The following is a 26,358-nucleotide window of genomic DNA, read 5'->3' as shown; positions in this document are numbered from 1 at the left end:
ATCTGTCCAGTACCTGTTACTAGGATTTCTGTTGCTTATTTTTATGTTTGTTGGCTATTTCTTCCAAGAGATTGATTTGTATTCCTGTATTTGTTAGGCTTTCTGAAAGAATGGCGAAATCATCCACAAATGCTAGACAGTGAATTTCAGTACATTTGTTGTTAGTCCCCCGTCTTATTGGTGATAGCTTATGTTAAGACAAGTGGAAACAGTCACCCACCGTGCCTTACAACTGTTTTTATTTTGAATGTCTCAGATATTTCACCTCGAAACCATTCTTTTGATATGGTGTCTGTGAGCGTTTCACAAAAATGTTTACTAGTTTAGATTTAATGCCAAATGCTTGTCAGATCACTTTATCTAGCATTTCCCTATCAACTGCATCAAATGCCAAAGCATCATCATCTAATGGTTTACATAGCCATTTTACATTCTTATATAAAAGGTTAAATTTATATAAAAAATATATAGTATAAAACAAATATAATACACTGAGACAAAAAAAGATGCTCTACTAAGTAATTATCCAAATGGGACAGAAATAGGTAGAGGTGATATATGTGCATAGACAAATAAATCAGAATAGCTGGATTAATTATTCAAGAGAAAGAGCTTGGAAATTGAGCGAGTCAGCAGTGTGTTGGTCTACCTCTGGCAAGCAGTTGATTGGCATTGATTGATAGTTGTTGGACATCCTCCAGAGGGGTATTGTGCCAAATTTTGTCCAGTTGGTGCATTAATCGTCAAAATCCCTAAACTGTTGGAGGACCTTAACCGTAATGCTCCAAACTTTCTCAAATCGGGAGAGATGCGGTTACTTTGCTGACCAAGGTAAAGTTTAGTGAGCTCGAAGACAAAAAGTAGGAACTCTTGCCATCTGTGAGGGCATTCATTATCTTACTGAAATGTAAGCCCAGTATCATCGATGTACCGCTGTGCTGTAAGGGTGCTGCGGATGACAACCAAAGGGGTCCTGCTGTGAAAGAAATGGCTCCCCAGATCAACATTCCTTGTTTTTGGGCAGTACGGTGGGCCACAGTCAGGTTGATATCTCACTGCCATCCTGGGCACCTCCAGACATGTCTTTTTTCTGGAATTTTATTGACTGGAGTAGAATTGTTTTTAATAATGAGTCCCACTTCAAACGGACCCCGATAAGTAGCAAAGACATATCTGAAGATGATGAAGGGAGCATTGATTTTGTCAGACAAAGGAGCACATTGGCTTCAGAAATGGATATGGTACAGTAGACTGTTTGCAAGTCGTGATGAAATTATAGAACACGGCAATGCGTATGAATTACCACTTTATGTGGTATTCAGATTTTGAGAAAGTATTTGTCTCAGAAAACTGAGAGCCACTCAGTGATCAGTGGAGTGAAGCTTGTTGAAATGGAAAATGACAAGCAGAGACAGAGAAAACAAATGTGCAGGGAACAGACTGGAGTGGACATGGTCATGTCTCTTGGAATCAAAGGTGGTCTGCCTTGGTACAGCTATGACATTAGGAAACTTGGGTGTATACGGTGAAGACCATAGAGGCTGGAGTAGATCTCGAGGCAGCAGTGGATGTCTTGTGGCTGGTGGTGGTCCACGTATGACTGGCCATAAGATAAGAATCTCGGGCACTATATGGTGTGTTTTGAGGTATCTCTCCATACACACACTGAGTTTATGGGAGAGGGATACATGTGCACATCTGTGTGAATTGTCTCTCTTTCATGTAGACATTTTCTAAGAAAAAACATTTAGGGGTTGCAGAATATTTTAAAATTTTGTGCGGAATAATGACTATTGGAATTTTCTAAGGGTGCCGTTATATGTAATGTCTGCAGTGAAGATTTTTCATCATTTCTAAGAGACTTAGATGTGAGATAGCATAGCAGAGCCTAATTTTCCTGAAGCAGTTGTCTTTATGTTAAAAATGTTACGGCCTTTCTTAACTTCCTCGTTCTACTTCTGCTTGGAAAGGAAGTATGTCACCAGCCACTGGAGGCTTGGTGAACCAAATAATTGATGAAAGGAGTAATCACTGAGGAGACCTAATGGCTCAGTCTGGACAGTACAGGAGTTGGTTGTGTGTAGTTATGATTTGAACAATGTCACTTGTACGAAATGTGGTTTGGTAATTGATATTACTATTTGTGTGCTTATATAATGGAGTTTGACAGTTAATTTGGATAAAGTTGCTACTGTGTGTTTTTCTCAATATAATGTCTTGGAGTAACCTTCTTCTTTAATCATAGACAGAATGATGATGAAATTATTAAGAGTAAATCTTTCCCTCCCTGTGTGTGTGTGTGTGTGTGTGTGTGTGTGTGTGTGTGTGTGTGTGTAAAGATCTTAATGAATTTAAATTGTTGCAGCAGCCACAGATTGTTCCTCCTGTCAGCATGGGTACTATGCAGTTGTCTCCTGAAACTGGTGTGGTGGGAAGCAATGACTCTTTGCCATTAGAGCAGCAACAGCCTCCACCACTTCCATCACCTCAGCAAATCTTACCGCAGCATCAAATACAGCTCCCTGCGGAACTAATAGCTTCTGAAGATGGAAGCATACCAGAGCCTGATTTTCCTCATGCCAAGCTGGCAATGCTTGAAGAAAAGATATCCAGCCCACGTTGGGTAGTTCCTGTGTTGCCTGAACAAGAATTAGAGGTGCTATTGAATGCATCAATAGATCTGTGCAGAAAAGGTGAGTTACTAGACTTAAAAGCAAAGCTTCACATCTAAAGTACAGCTATAAAATGAATGAATATAGTTGTTTTGCTGCTGCCTTTTTGCTGTGACATTTGTGGGGAATTGTGAGCCAGAAGAAAATGGTGGTCTTGTTTCAGTAAATTTGGTGATAACTGCTGCATACATACAAGGAAGGTGGGATAGACCAATTACAGGATTTAAACAATTTGAGGCGTAAGAGTTTACAGCTTGTAGTATGAATCTGTAAACATGTTGTGTGAACTGGAAGCCTATAATTAATTTTTAATGGGGTTAATCATGTCTTTGACAAGGAATTTTAACAGTAATATAACCAGACATGTTTAGTAGTGCTTACAGGCACTCATTACAGCATGTTGATTCAGGAACCTAGTATTTCCAAACATAAGTGCACACATACCATTTATCACCTGTAGTGAAACTACAGAATAGTAGAACATTGTTATGGAGACTGTTGCCTTGGTTGTAAATAATGTACTCTGTACATACTCCTCACAATCTCAATGTTGGTCTTTCACAGAGAAGTTGACTCAGCTGAGATGTAACAATTTGCATGCAGGATTTGTTGCACATCCACATATAATTTTATATCATTTCTGTTAAAGGTAAGCGTCATTGAGCAGTATTGCTCAGCTATGTAGCTGTGGGTCTCGCTGCTCACTGGACCTAATGGTAATAAATAAAAACTGTAAATACCACAGTTTAAGGAGTGACCCAGGTTTCCATTGTGAAATGTATGATGAAGAACTGGCACTTGCTGTGCTGATTGTTAGTATTCTTCTTTTGCATTTCTTTCTGTAATGTCAGTTTCAGTCACTCAAACACCTTCTCTGTTGCTACAAAGGCTTTGGTCACTTCTAATCTTGATCACACTTGTGTAGGATGCAACATCATTGGTATGTGTTCAAGCAGTGCGGGACTATGTCACTGACAATTGTGTATGTCTGCAGAAGCATCCCACTGCAATATTTTATTCTTGAAAATACAGATATGAACAGAAATATGACTTTGTTTTCTGTATATAGTGGTTTGGGTATCACTCACCTTCATCTACTTTCAGCCATGTGTGAAACATACCATTTAATAAGGTGCCTTCTTTATTGACGTCTCTATTCAACAGAAACCTTAGTGTCATTGATGACTAAATGATTTTTCTGAAAAGAATGCATGTCACAGGTTGATTTCTCATTCATACACTGTGATTTGCAGTTTGCCAATAAAATATAATACCTCTTAAAAATACTGATAAAAAAAGGTGAATAAGATTAGTCGCAGATTGACATTTGAAGGTCACTGAATCCTTATTGGAAGAGAATAAAGTGAAATTCGTACAAACTGAAGCTTGAGTCAGATTAAATGATACCTCTGATATGTAATAATTCTTGCTTGTAATGCTATAAGGGATGTACAGCTGATTTTGTCTGTGTGTATTACAGTATCAACAAAAATTTTGATACTATTTTTCTTCTGCAGGTTTAGATGTACATAGTGAAGCATGCCAGCGGTTTTTCCGTGAAGGTTTAACTGTCTCTTTCACAAAGATATTGACAGATGAGGCAGTAAATAGTTGGAAGTTCAATATTCATCATTGTATTTATCAGAACTGTGAACGTTTGGTGGAATTGTGTGTTGTAAAACTCTCACAGGACTGGTTTCCATTACTGGATCTTCTGGCGATGGTATTTAACCCAAACAATAAGTAAGTATAAATGACAATCTTTGGTTTATCACCCGTCATTAAATAATCTATTTGTGTTAGCCATAGGAGTTTTTCATACAGCTCAGAAAGGTCAGAAGTATTTCTGTGTTGGAAAAGCTTTGTGGTTTAAGTTGTCATTAAAAGATACGTGTGTCTCCACTTCCCCAGCTCCTCCGTATTCACCACTGTTTCCTTCGTGGCAACTTTTTTCCCACCTCACAAGTTCGGCATGATATTCTTATCCATTTCCCACTGACCCCCTCAGGGTTGCTGAAACTAGAGTATTTCCTGTCCCCATTTTCAGCACAATAACCTGGTTCTCACATTCTGTTGTCCAATGTGCCATCAGTAGTCAGGCTGTCAGACCCAGCCAACACCCTATTCCCCCCCCCCCCCCTCCCGGCCCCCTCTTTTCATATTTTGGAGGAGTGCAGTTCAAATATACATCATTTGAGAATCCTGATCAGCAAGTTGTTCATCCCTCTGCCTCTGCCTCAAAGATTGTGTGGAATTGATTACCTGGAGGCCCCATCTGGGGAAGTTTGGCAACCATGTTGCAACTTCAATTTCAGGTGATGCCATATTGCTTACTGGGTGACTTGCCTGGTGGTGGTGGTGGTTGTGATTGTGATGATACAGCCTCCAACCCAACTGGGTATCAAACTTGGGCCCACTGCATGGTAGGCACATACATTACCACTTAGCTAAGCAGGTGAATTGTTTCGCAAAAAGAATGTAGTCTTTTTTCCAGGGATTCCCATTTGAGTCCATGAAGCATCTGCATAATACTTACATTTTCATCAGATCTACTGGTGAAAAATCTATGCTCACCTCTGAACTCCTTAGATATCTTTTTAATCCAACCTTAGGGAGCTCCCAAACACTTGCTCAGTGCTTGAGAATGAATAAATTAATTACACTAGCGTTCTGTTATGCTGTCTCATAAATCAGACTAAACTCTACCAATCATTTACCTTCCCTACTAGGATTGGGGAGAAGAGAAGTTTGTGGCACAACTTGACCAGAAGAAGGGATCGGTTGGTAGGACATGTTCTGAGGCATCAAGGGATCACCAATTTAGTATTGGAGGGCAGCGTGGAGGGTAAAAATCGTAGAGGGAGACCAAGAGATGAATACACTAAGCAGATTCAGAAGGATGTAGGTTGCAGTAGGTACTGGGAGATGAAAAAGCTTGCACAGGATAGAGTAGCATGGAGAGCTGCATCAAACCAGTCTCAGGACTGAAGACCACAACAACAACAACACTACTATGCTTCCGTGCTTGTTCCATTTTGTATTGATTTGCAATTTTGTGTTTAGATATTTAATTGGCGTAGCTGTGTCAACCAGCACACTACCGATGCAGTATTTGAACAGTACAAGTTTGTTTTTCCCACTCATCTGATTGACACATTCCCATACACCACAGAACCATGAGCAAACAGCCTCAGATGGCTGCTCACCCTGTCCATCATATCGTTCGTGTATGTAGAGAATAAGAGCAGTCCTATCACACTTCCCTTGGGTATTCTTGACAATATCCTTGTCTCGGACGAACAATCGCGATAGAGGATAACTTATTGGGTTCTATTACTTAGTGTCATTAGGCCGCTCTAATATCTGGGAACACAATCGTTACACTTGAACCTTCGTCAACAATCTGTTACGGGTTACCATGTCAAACGCTTTCCAGAAATCTAGCAATATGGAATTTGCCTCAGGGTTGTAAGATGATATGTGACAAAAGGATAAGCTGAGTGTTGCACAAGTGATGCTTTTTGATTTGTGCTGATATGTGGACAGAAGCTTTTCTGTTTCAGAATATGTTCTAGAATTCTGCAGCAAATAGATTTTAGGGGTATCAGTCCAGTTGCTTCGGACTTCGCACTGACAGAGATTCACGATAAATGTGAGCTAAGGAAGGGCCCAATGCCGTAGAGTGCTCCCTGTAAAACCAAATTGGGAATTTATCTTTTCCTGGCATCTTAACCCTAGGACGCCCAAGCCCTTTCCCCCCCCCCCCCCCCCCCCCCCCCTAACTTGGATGCCTAAGAGGGAGGGGGGGGGGGGTTCGGCGAGCCCACAGGTATTAAATAAGTTTACTGACGAAAAATTACAACTTTCAAAACGGTTTATGTATTTTAACTAAGGCATCGGTTTATAAATGTTGTTAATTGTTATAAATATTGGATTGAGTGAATTAAAATACAAAATACAGATGTGTTCATATACAATAGACTGCTCTGAGTCCTCAACTTCAAGGCAAGAGACACACTTCACAATTTTTTCTGAATGTGTGTTACGCACATGTTTATGACACTGTCCACAATACTGTTTTGGTTTACTTAGATTGTTGTACTTCTGCTTCTTGGTTTTAGCTTCTCTTACACAAATATGGCACCGACCTTTCCCTGCAGGAGGCGGACGTGCTTCTGTTGTGACTTCTTTGATTTTCTTTTGTAGAATAGTCTCCATTGATTGAACAATTTGGTTAGATAACCCTATTGCATTAGCACTTCTTTCTTCTACCTGCAATTTCACTAGTTCCATCCCAGCTTGCAGAAGATAAAGTTTCCGTTTGTTGTGTTTCTTTTCATTCCCTCTTGGATGTTGCTGGATGAATATGGTGGTTGCATTGATAGCACAAATGTCAGTGAGAGAGTAAAATACAGATAGAGGCCATCTCTTTGTTCCCCTCTTGCAGGTGTACGTACATGCCTTTTGATCAATGGTATCAATTCCACCTTTAGTGGAATTATAAATATGCATTTATCTCGGTTTTATTCTTCTCTCCTCCAGCAGTGCCTTTATCTTGGTGCATTGTTGACAACATCAGTAAGTTTTTACTTGGTTTCGTTTTTGCTATCTAGGACACCAGAGTTACTGGAGGCCTACCTGTGGATGGGTCTGTGAACAAGAACATTGTTGAATATAGCTCTCGATTTGACGTGTTCTTCATTATGTCTGGAATATGCTTCCTGTTTGACTGGAGAGTTCCTACTGTAGTAACTTTGTAGACTTGGTATAACTCTTCTGCCAAATCCACCGATGTTTAGTATCGGTCTGTAGTAATATTTCGACCAGTATTTTTCACAGGTGCTACCAGACGTTTGACGACAGCTCCTGAATCCCATTCTTCTTTCGACAAATTCTGAACATTACTTGCATAGGGTTCCATATTCAAGACATATATGTCGACTGCATCGGACATCATGCATATAAGGATGCCATACTTGCCCGGTTTATCCTTCAAAAATACTTTGAAGGGGCAGAGCCCTCTAAACAAGCTGAGCATCTCGTCAGTGGTGAGATGGACCCCTGGTTTATACAGTAGTGGAAACCTATCATTCACTTTGTTGAAAACATCATGGATTGCTGTGAACTTGTCTGCTTCCCTTCTTAGCTGGCGGGTACTTTTGTCATCAAACCTTATGATTGCAATAAGTTCCCTGAAACGTTCTCTTGCCGTAATACCCTTGTGAACTGGCTGACCCATTAGGTCTGACCAAAGATCGTGTACACTGACAGAATTGTCCTTATTTTATCCCATAAGTATCAGGATTCCTATAAAGGCATACAATTCTTTCCCATGAGTCAAAGTAACATTTCGCTTAACTGCCTCTTCATTTGAATGTTTTATTATAACATCCATGATGTCAGGTGTAAGAAGTAACTTCAAGGCTCCTCCAGGTGAATGGCAAACACCAGCTGGAGTTACTCCTGCCTGCTCTCTTACTATATTAGCAGCAGACCTCCGAGGAATTCTAGGCGGTGTGGTTAGGTACCTTCTTCCAGACTTGGCCACAATAACATCCTAATGGTCACTGTCTGGAACTGCGCTATCTTCATCTTCTCTAACATCCACATCACTTTCCCAATCTGAATCATACTCCATAACACCATCCTCATATTTACTTTCACTCCGTGAGTCTGAATCTTCATCTAAAATTTCATTTAGAACTCTTTCTAAAGACGAGTCACGCATTCTTTTAGTCATTTCTAAGTCTTGGTGTGAACAGTAGGGAACTGCACTAACTCACAGCAAGTTTACAAGATAAATAACAGCTGACTGGCATCAACAATCACTTCCTCTGAAAGTAAACTGATTGTTGTGAATATCAAGAATACCAGCCAGCGAGAAACTAACTTGCATTGTTGTAGAGATGAGAAATACGAAATTCTACTAAGGGAAATTTTCTATAGCATGGAAGCCTAAGGGGGGAGGGGGGGTGTTTGTTGTACCCACAATAAGTTTTTTTTTTTTTTTTTTTTTTTTTCTTTCAAAGCAGGAATTTTCTATAAAATATATTGACACTAACGTTTCATAAAATAGCCAACAAACAATAACTCAAAGGGAATATGTAGTATGGAAGTTACTTGGGCAAAAGCAGGGGACATAAAAAAATTGTGGGTTCAACGACCCCCCCCCCCCTCTTCCTTTAGGCATCCTAGGGTTAATTGTTTTCAACTCTTGCAGTTGGTTCTCTATGCCAGGGGAGCCTATATGTCATCCACACAGGAATCTGTGCAATGGTCAAATGATGGTTAAAACTTCTGCTTTCCGTTTGCTGTCTTCTATTGTCTCACCAGACTGATCAGCGAGTGAGCAGATAGAAACCTTATACTTGCATAGTGAATTTACGTAGGACCAGAATTTTGTCAGATTTCGCCAAGATCTTTTGTTAAGGCACGATGGTGGAAGTATTTGTATGCTTTGTGCATCGGTCTTTTTACAGATGTGTAAATTTCTACCAGTATTTGCCTGTTTCCTTTGGTGCATTCTTTTTTTAACTGAGAGTGCAACAGTTTCTGCTTTCTCAGCATTTTCTAAATTTTGTTATTAAACCACAGTGGTCCTTTTTCACCCTTAATCCACTTACTTGGCTCATACTTCAGCAGAGTGTGATTTACAGTCAGTTGAAACATTGCTCATAATTCCTCTGACTGTCGTATTGATTTATTGACTTCAGGAACATTTGTCACTATATTAGCATGATCACTAATCCCTGTCTCTATACAGACACTGTCGATAAGGTCAGGCCTGTTCAGGCATCTAAAAGGTCTAAAATATTTCCACTGTGTGCAGGTTGTGTAACTAGTAGTTCAAGGCAGCCTTCAGAAAATATGTTCAAAAGTAGTGTGTGTCAGTACCAGCTGCAGTGAATCCATAAATATCTCAGTCTATATTCGGCAGGTTAAAATCGCCTACAAGTAATACTGCACGATCTGGATACTTCCACATTACTTAGCATAGACTTTCTTTCAATGATTCTATAAATGTTATGGTGGAGTTGGGGGATGGGGGAGTGTAAAAAGTTCGATAATTAACTTGAATTCACAGAGACCTGCTACTCGTGTCCAGATAACTTCACAGTCAGACTCAATTTTGACCTCAATATACCAACATTTTTTTTCGACAGCAATGAACACACTACCTCCTATCTAATCTGTCTTTTCAATATACATTCTTTGACTCACTAAATATTTCGGACCTTTCTACTTTAGGTTTGAACCTGTTATCTGTTCTGGTGATAATTTGAGTGCAACAACATTCCTGGAGGGCAGTAAATTCATGAACTTACTTATGAGCACTTTGACAACTTACTGTTAAAATTTTTACAGTTGAAATGTCTTTACTTTCTGTGCGGTCTGACTTTGCCCCCTGTTCATTGGCAAGCATTCATCAGAGGACATCCTCCATTGTGTAGTGCACCCCTGACCTATCAAGATGAATCCTACAATTCTCCACCCCCTAACACAGGTCCAGAAATCTGTAGCCAAGACTGTCACAGAACTGATGGAGTGTTTGGTTGAGACCGTTCACTCAGCTCCAAATCAAGTGACCTCAATCAACTGTGGGAATGGTGCTGCAGATTCTGAACTCTGCTTGGGCCCCATGAGCAGGGATAACAGTTTTCGCCACTTACCCCTGTCACCCATCCAAACTGAGGATGACCTCAGGACCCAAGTGACATTCGTCATTGGTTGATGTGAGCCACAATTTGCAGACAACTGCAGGCAGGGCCTGCTGCTCATGTTGGATGAGGCCCCTCGAGCTGAGATAAGTTGAATTTCTTTCCGGTTGTGGACACTTCATTTCCGTAAGGGGCTCCAAATGCACCAACGTTGGAGCTTCTGATAACTAGTGAAACCCTATATCTGTGTGCCTGGTGGTACTCTACTCACTAATGAAAGAGCAGCCACCAGTCTATGGTTGAGGCCAGATGGTGAGCCTCCATGACCCCCCCCCCCCCCACCTTAAACGATGCGAGTGAATTACAAACCTTCGGTGGTGAGAATGGATACTCCCCATGTCAGATACACTGCAAGATGCCTCTGTGGCACATCCCATGGACAAAACAGGTGACACCCAAGGTGCCAATGTTAAGTGCCAAATTCTCTGCCACCACTACACCCTGAGGCAACAGCCTGAAAATGGCTGACCGCAGCCAAAAGCATCTTCAGCCGCTCACCAACTGTGACCAGCTCCTCCTGCATCTGCAAACAGCAGGCACACGTTTTATTCATCCTAATATTATTAACTGAAGAATTGACTGCAAACACTCGCAGGGAAAGCTAACTATGTAATTTTACACGTGAACTGTCTCTTCTAGGCATCACTATAGGAAAGCAAACCTGACATGACAAGAACAAAGTGTGCCTTGTGCTTGTGCTGTCCAGTGCTGAGGCACCTACTACCACTGAACAGTTTCCAGTAGCTCGTTTATATAAATGGGGCAGGGAGTTGGGAGGGGTATTGTACTTTTCAGCCCCGTAAAAGACACAATGATTATTTCTGGAAAAATTGATTTGTGCCAGACTTGAACTTAGATATTGCTTCTTGCAGACATTAAGTTGAGCACGTCCCCCAGCAACAACACAGACATTCAGTGTCAAGTTTTTCCTTTTAATATTTTTGTGCAAAGAAACAATTTTTTTCCTTCCCAGAATACAATCACTGGATGAGTGGATATGACAAGGGACAGTGTCTTATCCTGCTACAGTTGATATTCTACACTTAAATTAAGTCAAGGAACCAAAGTAAATTGTTTTGGTAAATGTGGGGGGTAATGTTTTTGAATAGTATAGCTGTTGATGTAGAGTTGCCAAATCATTACATTCACTGTAGCTGGTCTATCCTCTGTGGCAACCTATGACAGTTGATCGAGAGTTGTGTCACCAACTTATCCACAGCAGTTCACTCTAGTGGGTGCAATTTTTCTTCAAATGTAAGTAGTTGGGAAGCTCTCATGACAGTGAGAACTGTAAAATCTAGTGACTGTACAGTGTTGAAGGTGGAGAAACCTACAATTTGCTCAGTTTTCAGTATTTGTCTTCACCTTGAATTACCTATATGCATCATAGATGTACCCTATTTCCCCTACTATGACAAGGGCTTTTTTTACCTTATATTAGCAGATTAAACCTTGATTGTTAAGGCAAATGTTTCTGAGTTGTGTAATAGCTTAATTAAGGGGTCATCTTACATTCACAGATGAACATGGGGTAGTTGAGATTATGCCACGGTTTATTTTGACAATTCCAGAAGAACAGTAGGGGGCTTGGCAGCAATTTGGCCACGCACTAGCATGAACAAGAAGAGGTGTTTGGACAGGGATTGGAAAGCAATTTATTGTCATGCTACCAGCTATGGGAATGCATCCTTTGTCCCTTGCATCTACTTTGCTTAAAATTATTTTTACCCAAAACAAAATATAATAAGAATTGAACAGGCACTACAAATGGACAGGTACTAAAGAATAGTATAAATTTCTACCCTAAAGAAATTAATTTTGTAAGAGGCAGTCAGGTGAAAACTGGACATCCACCACAATGGAATAGTGGAATGGTTCCATGCAAAACTAATCACCAAGCTTGTTAAGACATTTATTCCACTGCGAGATAAGACTGTAGAGTCCTGTTGGATAGAACACAGTCGGCCACTGATGGATCCACACATGCACTCACTCTTGCACTCCCTCGTTAGACTGAAACTGATGTCCATGTATGTCTTTCTTTAGGTCACCAAAGACAAGAAAATCGCACAGTGAAACATCCGGACTTATGGAGGAGTCAGAGTTTTCCAACAAAATCATTGAAGCATGATCATCGAACTGTTGGCAGTGTGACGTGTGGACATTATCGTGAACAGCATGCTTCCGCTACTTGTTGAGTTCTTGGAGCATGGAACCACAATCAGTGCATAGTGCTATGAAGACACTTTGCAGAAAGTGCTAACTTGCCATAAAGTAAAATCGGCAGGAATGCTGTCAGATGGAATCATCTTGTTGTATAATGATACCTGCCTCCACACTACCAATTTGGACAAACGCTGTGCTTCAGTGATTTGATTGGGAAACACTGCAAAATTCTCCGTACAGCCCAGGTCTTTCAGTATATGATTTCACATCTTTAACAACCTGAAGAATGGTGTGTGGACATCAGTTTGTCAGGCGAGGAAGTGCAATAGTGGATGATATTGCAGATCCATCAGCACCAACCACGTTCTGCATAAGAGGAATTGATCATCTCATCTCCCAGAGGGATAAATGTCTTAACACGTTTGTTGATTAATTTTTGAATGGCACCATTCCATGCTCCCATTGCGGTAGATGTTTGGTTTTCATTTGACTGCTCCTCATACCATAAATACGTTCCCACAGAACACTCGAAAAGCAAAACAACACATTAGACAAGAAATTCAGCTACAGTGCTAAGATTGCTTTTGGTCCACAGCACTGTTGAAGTTAAAAGCTAGCAACAACTCGTGAACCAAGTTAATCTGAATTGTTTGGTTTTCTGCTGTGTCAGCACTAGGGAGCCAAGAAGATAGTATTTGTTCTTATTCAGTTTCATTGTCAGTGCTGTAAGAACAGTAAATTCTAGTGATCAGTAACGGGTGCAAATCCCAGCTGTGATCTCTTGAGAAATATGTATGTAAAAGTTCACACTCCGTAAGTGGTTCACACACACATACAATACTAATTTTATGTTAATGGTGATTCATGAACCACATTGTTCAGCAGGAAGAAACTTTGATGTCACAGAAGCAAATGTTCATAAGTGACACTAGACAAAGAATAAATGAAAGAATGCCTGTTCTACTCACCTAACTTTCAGGGAACCAAAGCAGAAAAAGATTTAATTGGAGAAGCAGGTCATTCATACATAACACAAGATTAACACAATGAAGGCATTGCGATTAAAGTTATCTGAATGTACGTGCTGGCGATGGAGGAATGTTCCAACTGTATATGGTGGGAAGTTCAAAGAAAGTACAGTCTGGTATATGTGGGTGTTGGGGGGGGGGCAGGGAGAGAGAGAGGGGGGGGGGAGAGAGAGAGGGAGAGGGAGAGGGAGAGGGAGAGGGAGAGGGAGAGGGAGAGGGAGAGGGAGAGGGAGAGGGAGAGAGACTTATCTATACTCACATAAAAAGGGGAAATGTTATTAGGAAACATCTCAAAGTTCTTGACCAATACTCTAATAAACATTCAGTCAGGCATAGGGTATACATCTTTTAAACAACGTTGTACAGGTTTTTTGTTAAAACTGGCTGTGAGAAAGAAAATGCTTTTCTGTGGTGTAAAAATGTGTGGCTTCATTTTCTTCCTCGTAGTCGGTTGTAACAGAAAACCTGAGTATTAGAGAAGTTGTGTTTATGGCTTGTTGGCTTATAATTAGAATACTGCTCTTCAGTCTGAATTGTCTAAAACAAACTTTGTAATGCTACCTGTTCCCAATTTAAACTACACAAAATAATGTCATTGAAACTACTATCCTCACAGGTTCAGCAGCTGGAGTGGTCATTCTCATTCCCTGTATACCAATGATCCCAACCAATTTACCCATTGATTTTAAATGACTTCAGTTCCCATGCAAGGTTTCGTTTACAATAACAGTAAACCAGGCACGAGGTGAGACATTCAAACGTATTACAATTGATTTACAATAAGTGTTTTTCGCATGGTCTCTTGTATGTTGCCCTTTCAAAAACTTTATAGTTCAGAAAAAAAAGGTTCATATTTTTACCACATAGTATTAAACAAAACCTGTATATTCAGAAGTTTCATAATTTTATTCTGCATAAAAAATTTAAAAAGTATTTAAAACAATAAAAACTAAAAAAGAAAACAAAGCAGTCTTTTGACTCATATTCTGTATGGTTCATATAATTTATAGTTACATAACTTCAAAGTAGGCAAAGCGATAATGTTGTTGTTGTTGTGGTCTTCAGTCCTGAGACTGGTTTGATGCAGCTCTCCATGCTACTCTATCCTGTGCAAGCTTTTTCATCTCCCAGTACCTACTGCAACCTACATCCTTCTGAATCTGCTTAGTGTGTTCATCTCTTGGTCTCCCTCTAAGATTTTTACCCTCCACGCTGCCCTCCAATGCTAAATTGGTGATCCCTTGATGCCTCAGAACATGTCCTACCAACCGATCCCTTCTTCTGGTCAAGTTGTGCCACAAACTTCCCTTCTCCCCAATCCTGTTCAATACTTCCTCATTAGTTATGTGATCTACCCATCTAATCTTCTGCATTATTCTGTAGCACCACATTTCGAAAGCTTCTATTCTCTTCTTGTCCAAACTATTTATTGTCCATGTTTCACTTCCATACATGGCTACACTCCATACGAATACTTTCAGAAATGACTTCCTGACACTTAAATCAATACTGGATGTTAACAAATTTCTCTTCTTCAGAAACGCTTTCCTTGCCATTGCCAGCCTACATTTTATATCCTCTCTACTTCGACCATCATCAGTTATTTTGCTCCCCAAATAGCAAAACTCCTTTACTACTTTAAGTGCCTCATTTCCTAATCTAATTCCCTCAGCATCACCTGACTTCATTAGACTACATTCCATTATCCTTGTTTTGCTTTTGTTGATGTTCATCTTATATCCTCCTTTCAAGACACTGTCCATTCCATTCAACTGCTCTTCCAAGTCCTTTGCTGTCTCTGACAGAATTACAATGTCATCGGCGAACCTCAAAGTTTTTATTTCTTCTCCATGAATTTTAATACCTACTCCGAATTTTTCTTTTGTTTCCTTTACTGCTTGCTCAATATACAGATTGAACAACATCGGGGAGAGGCTACAACCCTGTCTTACTCCCTTCCCAACCACTGCTTCCCTTTCATGTCCCTCGACTCTTATAACTGCTATCTGGTTTCTGTACAAATTGTAAATAGCCTTTCGCTCCCTGTATTTTACCCCTGCCACCTTTAGAATTTGAAAGAGAGTATTCCAGTCAACATTGTCAAAAGCTTTCTCTAAGTCTACAAATGCTAGAAACGTAGGTTTGCCTTTCCTTAATCTTTCTTCTAAGATAAGTCGTAAGGTCAGTATTGCCTCACGTGTTCCAGTGTTTCTACGGAATCCAAACTGATCTTCCCCGAGGTTGGCTTCTACTAGTTTTTCCATTTGTCTGTAAAGAATTCGTGTTAGTATTTTGCAGCTGTGACTTATTAAGCTGATAGTTCGGTAATTTTCACATCTGTCAACACCTGCTTTCTTTGGGATTGGAATTATTATATTCTTCTTGAAGTCTGAGGGTATTTCGCCTGTTTCATACATCTTGCTCACCAGATGGTAGAGTTTTGTCAGGACTGGCTCTCCCACGGCCATAAGTAGTTCCAATGGAATATTGTCTACTCCGGGGGCCTTGTTTCGACTCAGGTCTTTCAGTGCTCTGTCAAACTCTTCACGCAGTATCGTATCTCCCATTTCATCTTCATCTACATCCTCTTCCATTTCCATAATATTGTCCTCAAGTACATCGCCCTTGTATAGACCCTCTATATACTCCTTCCACCTTTCTGCTTTCCCTTCTTTGCTTAGAACTGGGTTTCCATCTGAGCTCTTGATATTCATACAAGTCGTTCTCTTATCTCCAAAGGTCTCTTTAATTTTCCTGTAGGCGGTATCTATCTTACCCCTAGTGAGATAGGCCTCTACATCCTTACATTTGTCCTCTAGCCATCCCTGCTTCGCCATTTTGCACTTCCTGTCGATCTCATTTTTGAGACGTTTGTATTCCTTTTTGCCTGTTTCACTTACTGCATTTTTATATTTTCTCCTTTCATCAATTAAATTCAATATTTCTTCCGTTACCCAAGGATTTCTACTAGCCCTCGTCTTTTTACCTACTTGATCGTCTGCTGCCTTCACTACTTCATCCCTCAAAGCTACCCATTCTTCTTCTACTGTATTTATTTCCCCCATTCCTGTCAATTGCTCCCTTATGCTCTCCCTGAATCTCTGTACAACCTCTGGTTCTTTTAGTTTATCCAGGTCCCATCTCCTTAAATTCCCACCTTTTTGCAGTTTCTTCAGTTTTAATCTACAGGTCATAACCAATAGATTGTGGTCGGAGTCCACATCTGCCCCTGGAAATGTCTTACAATTTAAAACCTGGTTCCTAAATCTCTGTCTTACCATTATATAATCTATCTGATACCTTTTAGTATCTCCAGGGTTCTTCCATGTATACAACCTTCTTTCATGATTCTTAAACCAAGTGTTAGCGATAATGAAGAATTGAAATTTGTGTCCTATTGCATTTCTTGTGGGTACCCCAGATTAGGACATACACTGAAAAAAAGAATTGTAACACCATGAAGTAGTAGTGCGATACATAATAAAGTTGGTAGGTGTGTTTCTATATCTGAAAGAACGCGTCTATTCACATTTCATGACAGTCACGTAAGAGTGGCACTACTATGAGGATGTGAATCAGGTTTGCTTTAGATACATGCCGTAATGGTTGTGAGCATTAGTTACCTTTGGGAGTGGATGTGGTGAGTTGATGTTACTCAAGAATTCCTATAAGACGACAGAGGTGCGAGATTGATCAGGGTCTTGCAATAGAGCTACAAGAAACTGGATTTTTATCCTACAGTATTGCAGAAAGACTTGGTAGAAATGTAGCCACAGTACAGGACTGCTGACAGCAGCGGTCTCGAGAATGAATGGTCGCAAGAAGAGTGGGTTCTGGATGGTGACGTGACACTACCGAGAGGAAAGACGATAATGTTCGGCGTATGGCTTGACTTGTCATACTGCATCTGCAGCAGCAATTTGAGTGGCAGTTAGCACCACAGTGATATAACGAACTGTCACAAATCAGTTACTTCAGGGACAGCTCTGAGCCATGTGCCCTGTAGTGTGTATTCCACTAACCCCAAACCAAGGCCATTTGTGACTTTGGTGGTGTCAAGTGAGAGTTCATTGAAGGGCAGGCTGCAGGTCTGTTGTGTTTTCCGACGAAAACTGGTTCTGCCTCGGTGCCAGTGGTGGCCGTGTGTTGGTTAGGAGTAGGCCAGTTGAGTGTCTGCAACCCACCTGTCTGCGTGCTAGACACATTGGATCTACACGTGGAATTATGGTCTTGGGTGCAATTTAGTATGAAAAGCAGGAGCATTCTTCTGGCTATCCATGCACCCTAACTGCAGGATAGTGCTTGCCCACATACTGCTGTTGTAACCCAACATGCTTTACAGAGTGTCAACATGTTGCCTTGGCCGGCTTGATCACCAGATCTGTCTCCCGTGGAGCACATACGGGACATCGCTCGACAACTCCAGCATCATCCACATGCAGTATTAACCCTGCACTGACCAAGTGCAACAGGCATTGAACTCCATTCCACTAACTGACAGCCATCACCTGTATAACACACAATGCATGCACATTTGCATGCTTGCATTCAACATTCTGGTAGTTGTATATGTTATTAATGTACCAGCATTTCACATTTGCAGTGCTTACATAACCCGTGACATTGTGGTGTTAATCATTTAAATATGTTAACTAGACAAATGTATTCCTGAAATTTCATTACTAGACTTTTATTATTTTTTTATTTATTTTTAAAATTTCACGTCCCACCCCCACTCTCCCCCCACTCTCCCCCACTCTCCCCCCCACTCTCCCCCCACTCTCCCCCCACTCTCCCCCCACTCTCCCCCCACTCTCCCCCCACTCTCCCCCCACTCTCCCCCCACTCTCCCCCCACTCTCCCCCCACTCTCCCCCCACTCTCCCCCCACTCTCCCCCCACTCTCCCCCCACTCTCCCCCACTCTCCCCCACTCTCCCCCCACTCTCCCCCCACTCTCCCCCACTCTCCCCCACTCTCCCCCACTCTCCCCCCACTCTCCCCCCCCACTCTCCCCCCCACTCTCCCCCACTCTCCCCCCACTCTCCCCCCACTCTCCCCCCTCTCTCCCCCCCACTCTCCCCCCCACTCTCCCCCCCCCACTCTCCCCCCCCCCCACCCCCCCACTCTCCCCCCCACTCTCCCCCCCACTCTCCCCCCCACTCTCCCCCCCACTCTCCCCCCCACTCTCCCCCCACTCTCCCCCCCACTCTCCCCCCCACTCTCCCCCCCCACTCTCCCCCCCACTCTCCCCCCCCACTCTCCCCCCCACTCTCCCCCCCCCACTCTCCCCCCCACTCTCTCCCCCCCACTCTCCCCCCCCACTCTCTCCCCCCCACTCTCCCCCCCCACACTCTCCCCCACTCTCCCCCCCACTCTCCCCCCACTCTCCCCCCCCCACTCTCCCCCCCCCACTCTCCCCCCCACTCTCCCCCCCACTCTCTCCCCCCCACTCTCCCCCCCACTCTCCCCCCCACTCTCTCCCCCCACTCTCCCCCCCACTCTCCCCCCCACTCTCACCCCCCACTCTCACCCCCACTCTGACCCCCCCACTCTCACCCCCCCCACTCTCACCCCCCCACTCTCACCCCTCCACTCTCACCCCTCCACTCTCACCCCTCCACTCTCCCCCCTCCACTCTCCCCCCTCCACTCTCCCCCCTCCACTCTCCCCCCTCCACTCTCCCCCCCTCCACTCTCCCCCTCCACTCTCCCCCCCCCCCACTCTCCCCCCTCCACTCTCCCCCCTCCACTCTCCCCCCCCCCACTCTCCCCCCTCCACTCTCCCCCCCCACCCCCACTCTCCCCCCCACCCCCCCCACTCTCACCCCCCCACAGTGTATATTCAGTTTCAGTATATATTTAGCAATTGCGAAACATTGTTGGGTTCACTGGTGTTGTGACAAAGAACAACACTAGCTCACATACTTCCTGTGGCGTTTGATGAAAAACTACAGTGGCTGTTGAGCCAGATGCAGCGTGTGTGTGTGTGTGTGTGTGTGTGTGTGTGTGTGTGTGTGTGTGTGTGTGTGTGTGTGTGAGACTTTGGTGGTGTGAAGTGAAGTGAGAGCTCATTGAAGGGCAGGCTGCAGGTCTGTTGTGTTTTCCGACGAAAACTGGTTCTGCCTCGGTGCCAGCGGTGTCCGTGTGTTGGTTAGGAGTAGGCGTGCGCGTGTTTTGTCTGTTAGAGCAGAAGGCCATCTGCCCAAAAGCATATGTGTTTAGTGCCTTTTTGTTGTGCTTGTCTGTGACTCGACATCTCTGCTGTATTGTGAGTAGCAATCATATTGCTAAATCTTTCAGTTTATTTCATTTCTTGTTTGGTTTACTTGAACAAGGAGATACTGCTCAAAATGCAATGTGTATGTTATTCTGTTTCTGCATATCAGCTTGTAGCCATGTTTGTATCATCACTTCCACTCGCCATATAAGCTGGGGATTTCTTTGTCCTTAGCCATATTGCATTACGTGTCTCACCTTCCTCCCTACTCCCACATGCAGTTCATTTCTGTTGTTGTGAAGGCAAGGCGATACTACACTGCCTGAAGTAAGAGCACCAAGAAGTTACCATCTACATCAGTATTTTGCAGAATTTAAGGATAATTTTAGTTTTGATGGATGCAGCCTGTTCTGCTAACCATGATGGGAAGCAATGAAGGTTGTGAAGTGATTTCAAATTACACAACATATGGTGGGCGAGGAAACATTGCTGCAATTTCGTGCCTGATGAAAAAAACAACCTCTAGATAGTGAGTCATTTCCAGGTTCTTCCGTAGGACCTGATAAGTTTTTAGTTTACTGTGAAGATTGATGCAGGGAATTTGTCACCTATCATACCTCTGTCTGAGGTAAATAATCCAGTGTTAAGGAGGTTTCTCTGTAAACATTCAAATCTAGACACTCGTGAAGTGAAGTGTCAGCCTTGAGGGAAAAAAAGTACCGTATTTACTCGAATCTAAGCCGCACCTTTTTTCCAGTTTTTGTAATCCAAAAAACCGCCTGTGGCTTAGAATCGAGTGCAAAGTAAGCGGAAGTTCTGAAAGATGTTGGTAGGTGCCGTCACAACTAAGTTCCGCCGTCGAATATATGTAGTGCTACACAGGCATGCTTTGTAGGCACAAAGATAAATACTGGCGCCAAAACCTCTGCGTCAGTAAATAAATTAAAAAAAAGGTGGAAAATGAGCTTTTTTCTCCGCCCCGAGTTTCGACCACTGCATTTTCATACATTATCCAGCGAAGTAAATACACATTCCGTATTGTTCATCTTCGAATGTAGCAGCATTTCAATGTACTACGAAAATCCGACTGGCAAGACTGTTTGGGATGTTTGTCAATATGGCCAACTGTACGTTCTGAATTTTTTCCTACCTGTGAGAAGAGATGGTTGCTATTAGGGACTTGTATGTATTGTGAATCACATGCAGTATTCTCTGCACCATAAGAATAATACGAATATAAACATTTTGCCATGTATTGTTTCGTGTTTGCTTCTATCTCATTTAAATCCTGTCTGCCTAATAAACTACAAAACTTGAGTGAGACAACAGCAAACGCGGAAGAATATACATATCATGTCATGTTTATATTCGTATTAGTCTAATGCCTAATAGTGGTACAGTCAGAAATGAAGCACGGCAATTGACTAGATTTTTAAATCTAAGATGACTAATTTCTGTGCAGAATGTAATGTACTAAAGAGGCATCTGCAAAGATTTTCAAACGGAGAAAAATTTTCGCTGAACTCTCGTTCATAACACCTTCTATCATACGCAGTCTATTATTTGGTTATTGTTGACCATTATCAAAGAAAGCAGCAGTGTAAGTAACAACAAATAGCAGTATCTTGCCATTGTTTCGCTAATGAGACGATTCCTCTCTTTTTGTTTTTTTAATTGTAAGCGGCGGTAGAGTGCACATAAGCAAGCCATGCGTGAGCGGCGACAGGTCGTAAACATACGTTATCAGAATGCGACAAACAATGCACGAGACAGTACAGTAATGCATTTTCAGCTTAGAGTGACGTAAACACCTAAAACAAAGAGAACGACACTTAGCAGATCAAAGAAAAATAAGCAATCAATTCAAACCAGACGAAGCACGTGAAAAAGGACTGGTATCCGTATAAATACGGACGGAGCGCCTGACGCAGAGCAATGGCTACCTGGTAAAGCTTAACTGCTAAGCTTACGACTCGAACCAAACTACTGTAGCTGTATCGTCATTCATTCGACCTAAATTGTGTCTCATATTACAATGGACCAACTTTGTTTCGATTTGGAGGTGCGGCCTAAAACTTTTCTCTCCCCTTGAATTTCGAGTCTCAAATTTCAGGTGCGGCTTAGATTCGGGAAATTTTTTTTTTCCTTGATTTCGAGTCTCATTTTTCAAGTGCGGCTTAGATTCGAGTGCGGCTTAGATTCGAGTAAATACGGTATCTCCAAATTTTCCGTGTATGAAAATGAGAATATCTGGGGTATGTTAGACAAAACTTCAGACCTACTGGCAGTAAGTTGGGATGTCATTTTCATTGAAGTGATTTTGAAGGAATGTTTTCCGCTAACAGGGCAAAAAATTAGCACTGCAAACCACGTTGTGGTTGTCAGGCAATTTAATGAAGCGATGCAGATTTTTTGCCTAGGTGTTGAGAGTTTTGACGATGTTTTACTGATAGTAACAGATACTACAGCATATATGAAGAAGGCAGGGGCAGGTCATGTTAGTTATCCTAAAATGATTCGTGTTACATGCATTGCACTTGGTTTACACAGAATATGTGAAGAAATTAGAGTAGTTCATCCTAAAGTGGATTAATTGATTTTTAATGGAAAAGAGTTTATTGAAGCGGCCGAGGAGAATACCTATATTAAAAATCCCAACAAACAACTGCCACCCGACTCCCAGTAATAATGCAGTGGGCAACTTGGCTCTCTGCAGTCCAGTATTATGCAGTCAGTTTGGATGTTTTTGCTGCAGTACTTAATGCACTGGACAAAGATATACAACTTCAGTTGAAATCCTTCAGGAAGTGTTAAGTGATACAGTGTTAAAAATGACTTGACCAGTATATCTGCTAACTTGTTTCCTTAGCAGCACAATTGAGAAACTTGAAAAGGGAAGAATCCTTCTGCAAAAGCACTTAAACATGTTCAGAATTCCAAAATAAGTTTTAGTGGATCTACAGCCCAAAAACTACAAAATAAATCCTGACATGTGTTTGAAAACAGATTGTGTGAAAAATTTCAAATCTGTAAGATGGCCTTCAAGAAGAGGATATATATGAGTGTGAGCAATTTTCCCAGTATATGGCAGTGTTTTGCGATGATTGCCAGTCATTTGTGATGGACAACTTGAGGGTGTGTCTCATTATGTATTTCATTTCTTCAGCAGTAATTAAATATTTATACTTTCTTGACATATATTTAAAGTACAGTGTGTGCGCTTGTCATTATTCGTGTGCAGATTTTCTGGTTTACTGATTATTTGTGCATGAAAAAGAAAGGGTGGGGGGGGGGGGGGGAGGGAGGGAATGATGTGTGTCTCACATTGCAGCTTGGGTTGGCAGCCACTTAGGAGCAGCAAAAAAAATGGCTGCTAAGCAGGACCAGGTGTGGAGGACAACTGCGCCAAGCCACGCCGTAGTGTGTGCAGACATTGGCAGCAGCTGCCTCTACTACCTGTCCAGTAGACATCATTGCAAATACATGTTTGAAAATATCTGAATTGTTCTTGTGTCTTCTCCTCCACACTGCCCTAAATAATCAGGAGTATACCGTATGTTTAAAACATATCCTGATTTTTAAGGACCTAAAAATCTGAGCTCTACTGGTGATATGATTATTACTAGCATTACTATTAAAGAAATATAGAGGGTACAAACTACTGGCTTAGATACAAACCAAGAAATAGCTTATAAACATGAAAACCTGTGTAAATTATTTATCATTTTATTAGTCTACCAAAATGTGCACAGTCAATAAATAGAATTAAGTTAACAACTTGTAGCGTTAACTTTTCTGTGTAGATCTTCAGATACTTTGTTAGTAAAGCAGTTTATGATGTTGATTAGTCAGAATGTGTTAAATGAAACCTTTACAAAATAAGAGTCATCTTATATTCATTGTTTTCTTATAGTTGAGTAAATGTGGTATTAGCAGTCCTATAAGCTCTGCTGCTGACAGAGGCTGATGGAAGGAAGAATTTCCTTAACTCCGATTTTGTTACTGCACTCACTGATTTGACAAATGACCCACCAAAGGAAATGTTTCACAACATTCATAACACCCTACTCCTGGTACAAAATTGGGGAATTTGTATCGGATTTTGCTTTGAACTGACACGAGAATATTATTCTCTCTCTTGCTTCCAAGCATACTGTCTGCCTGCAGTTCTCTTATTAGCTGCATAGAACCAACAGCAGACACAACCCCTTTTGTTCCCATTATACATCGCGAGTGTCAACAACATTGCAGCACAAAACACACAAGCATGCCACTAGCATGTCTCCTGCAGAAATGAATACTATTGTTGAGTATTTGTCTAATTTTAAAGTCAGTTCAATTCCAACTACAAATGGATTCAGGCAGACCGCAGTTTAAATGTAGTAGAGCTTTCTAAAAAGCTGAAGTACCTGGCTTAGGTTCCCACAATTGACAACATGACGTAATTTGCTGCCCACTTGCTACTCTGTTCCTTGCATTCATAATTCTCAGCCTTGCTTGTATCACTGTTTCCCCTTCCAACCCTTCTGTAGTGCTGTTCTTGAGCAACTGTGAAACATGGACTGCAGTATCTTTTAGGATCCAAGTCATGTGTAACGATGACTAATACATAAATAAATGATTGCAATCATGACTTGCTCAAATTCTTGAACTTTCACTTGGCGTGCAATCTGGTGACTTCTGTTTGTACGATCTCCTTGATGGGTCTTTACGCTGTAATTTATTCTCATGGCAACAGTCAATTTAATGATTTATTTCATTTGTTAGACATTTCATTCTGAATTAATTTTCCTTCTTGTGTGATCTGAGTGTCGCTGCCATTTTCTAAAGTTGATTAAAAACTAGTTCTGTTTTTAGCTGGTGTTCTAATACGTGAACAATGGTCAAATTTATCACTTGCAGCCTATTTAATAAATCATTGCAGCCTCTCACAATCAAGTAAAATATTGATCTGGGTTCAGAACTGAGTAAGTTTTATGAGGACACATTTCCGTTTTTGAATGTTACCTTTACTTAAAAAGCAGCATTAATGTTTGTACATTCTTAAAAGGCAGCATTAATGTTTGTACACGGTATCCATACATGTATGAGAACTTTTATTTCAGACCTGGTCAAATATGACAAGAGTATGTAAACTGATAGAATTTAGTGCTACTTTCTCATGTTTTTCAGAAAATTGTCAAGTTTTAAGCAGAGCAGTAGATTGTTGTAGTTTCTAGATCATAGTTTACTGCGTATCCCTTGCACTAGTGCTGTGCGAGTTAAATGTTGCTTGATTATTTGACCAACGTTGAGAACTGTGTGGAGCGCTATGACGTATTGGGAAGTCTTGAGGCTGTTTGAATGCAAGTATCGTTTGCCCAGTTCTGCCCTTCCGAATTCTTCAAAATAAACCTGCATGTGACCTCAGTAGCCAAAGCAAAATCTGTAAATGTAAAATGGCCTCTATGTACTATATAAACAACATAAAAATATTAATTTCAGTAGCAATAGCTTACTCTGTGAATATAAGATGACCATGTATTTTTCGAATGACAAATTTGGGAAAAAACCTTGTCATATTATTGGGTAAACCCAGTACATACCAATGGCTCAATGTGCTTCACAAAGGAAGATTATGACACTGACTGACATACAAATAACATTGTTCGGAAATGTAATTAGTGTGGCATTTGATATCGAACAACTTGAATACAGAAATGATGGAAGTGGAAAAAATGCATTCAGTTAGCTGCACGTCTTGTTATGTTCCACTTCGCTTTGACTGCCTCATTGAAGTCCCACACATGCACTTTATAAAGGCTGGAGAGCTGTGTAACATTATCAGGTCAGTTCCTGTTATAAAAGGTTCTACCGTAGACTTTGAACAGATCATTTATGTGCCTCATGATAAGATGTGCAGTTTTTCATGTGAGTAGTGTGTCCCACTATTATTGGGTTGCGGGAGTTTTACTTTATGCCCAGTTTCATGCAGGTGTGTTTATTTCATGGTTACACACCTCCTTTATCAGTTTAGTAAAAAATTGTTCATGTAATATTTTAAACTTGGCACTATGACATGTCAAAAGTAATCTCAGCATAGTTTTGCATAGTATCACAGTGCACAGCATTCTGCCATTTGCTGCTTGTTTGTTATGCTGTTCGTCTAACATAACATCACTGTCAGACATGAGACTAATCTGCTGTAAAGCTCACTTGGAGTACTTCTTTCATATTTAATGGAGTGTGTGTTATTTGTGACCCATTATTATTTGAGTAAACAATTGGTAATAGGTCACATGAAACAGTGACAACAGTTACTCAGGCCCCTAAATGTTCACAGGAAACTAGTAGTTGGAGATATTGATGCCTGACAGATATTGACCAAAAGAATCCTGAGAAAATGTGATTCATTTGTGAGGGAGGTAACTTCCAATGGCTTTTTTGGTAGATTCTTGAGCATTGACAGCCTTTTTGCACACTATTTCTGAGTGGAACAACAAAAGATTAAAATCATATTGGCACCCAAAGATGCCCTATCATAAAGTGTAAGGAGTCATGGATAAAGCAGAAATTGT

General features: G+C 41.3%; 1 protein-coding gene across 1 annotated transcript in view; it reads left to right on the top strand.

Moving 5' to 3' along the window:
- LOC124777808 (probable ubiquitin carboxyl-terminal hydrolase FAF-X) overlaps positions 1-26,358 on the top strand; it is a 301,616-nt gene that overhangs the window by 29,449 nt on the left and 245,809 nt on the right. The window contains exons 3-4 of the mRNA XM_047253324.1: positions 2,366-2,693; positions 4,190-4,415. Of these exons, the coding sequence (XP_047109280.1) occupies positions 2,366-2,693; positions 4,190-4,415 (554 nt within the window). The remainder of the gene's footprint in view (positions 1-2,365; positions 2,694-4,189; positions 4,416-26,358) is intronic.

The sequence above is a fragment of the Schistocerca piceifrons genome, chromosome 2 (genome assembly GCF_021461385.2).
Source record: "Schistocerca piceifrons isolate TAMUIC-IGC-003096 chromosome 2, iqSchPice1.1, whole genome shotgun sequence".
Classification (NCBI taxonomy): domain Eukaryota; kingdom Metazoa; phylum Arthropoda; class Insecta; order Orthoptera; family Acrididae; genus Schistocerca; species Schistocerca piceifrons.
This window is presented reverse-complemented; position numbering and strand designations above follow the sequence as displayed.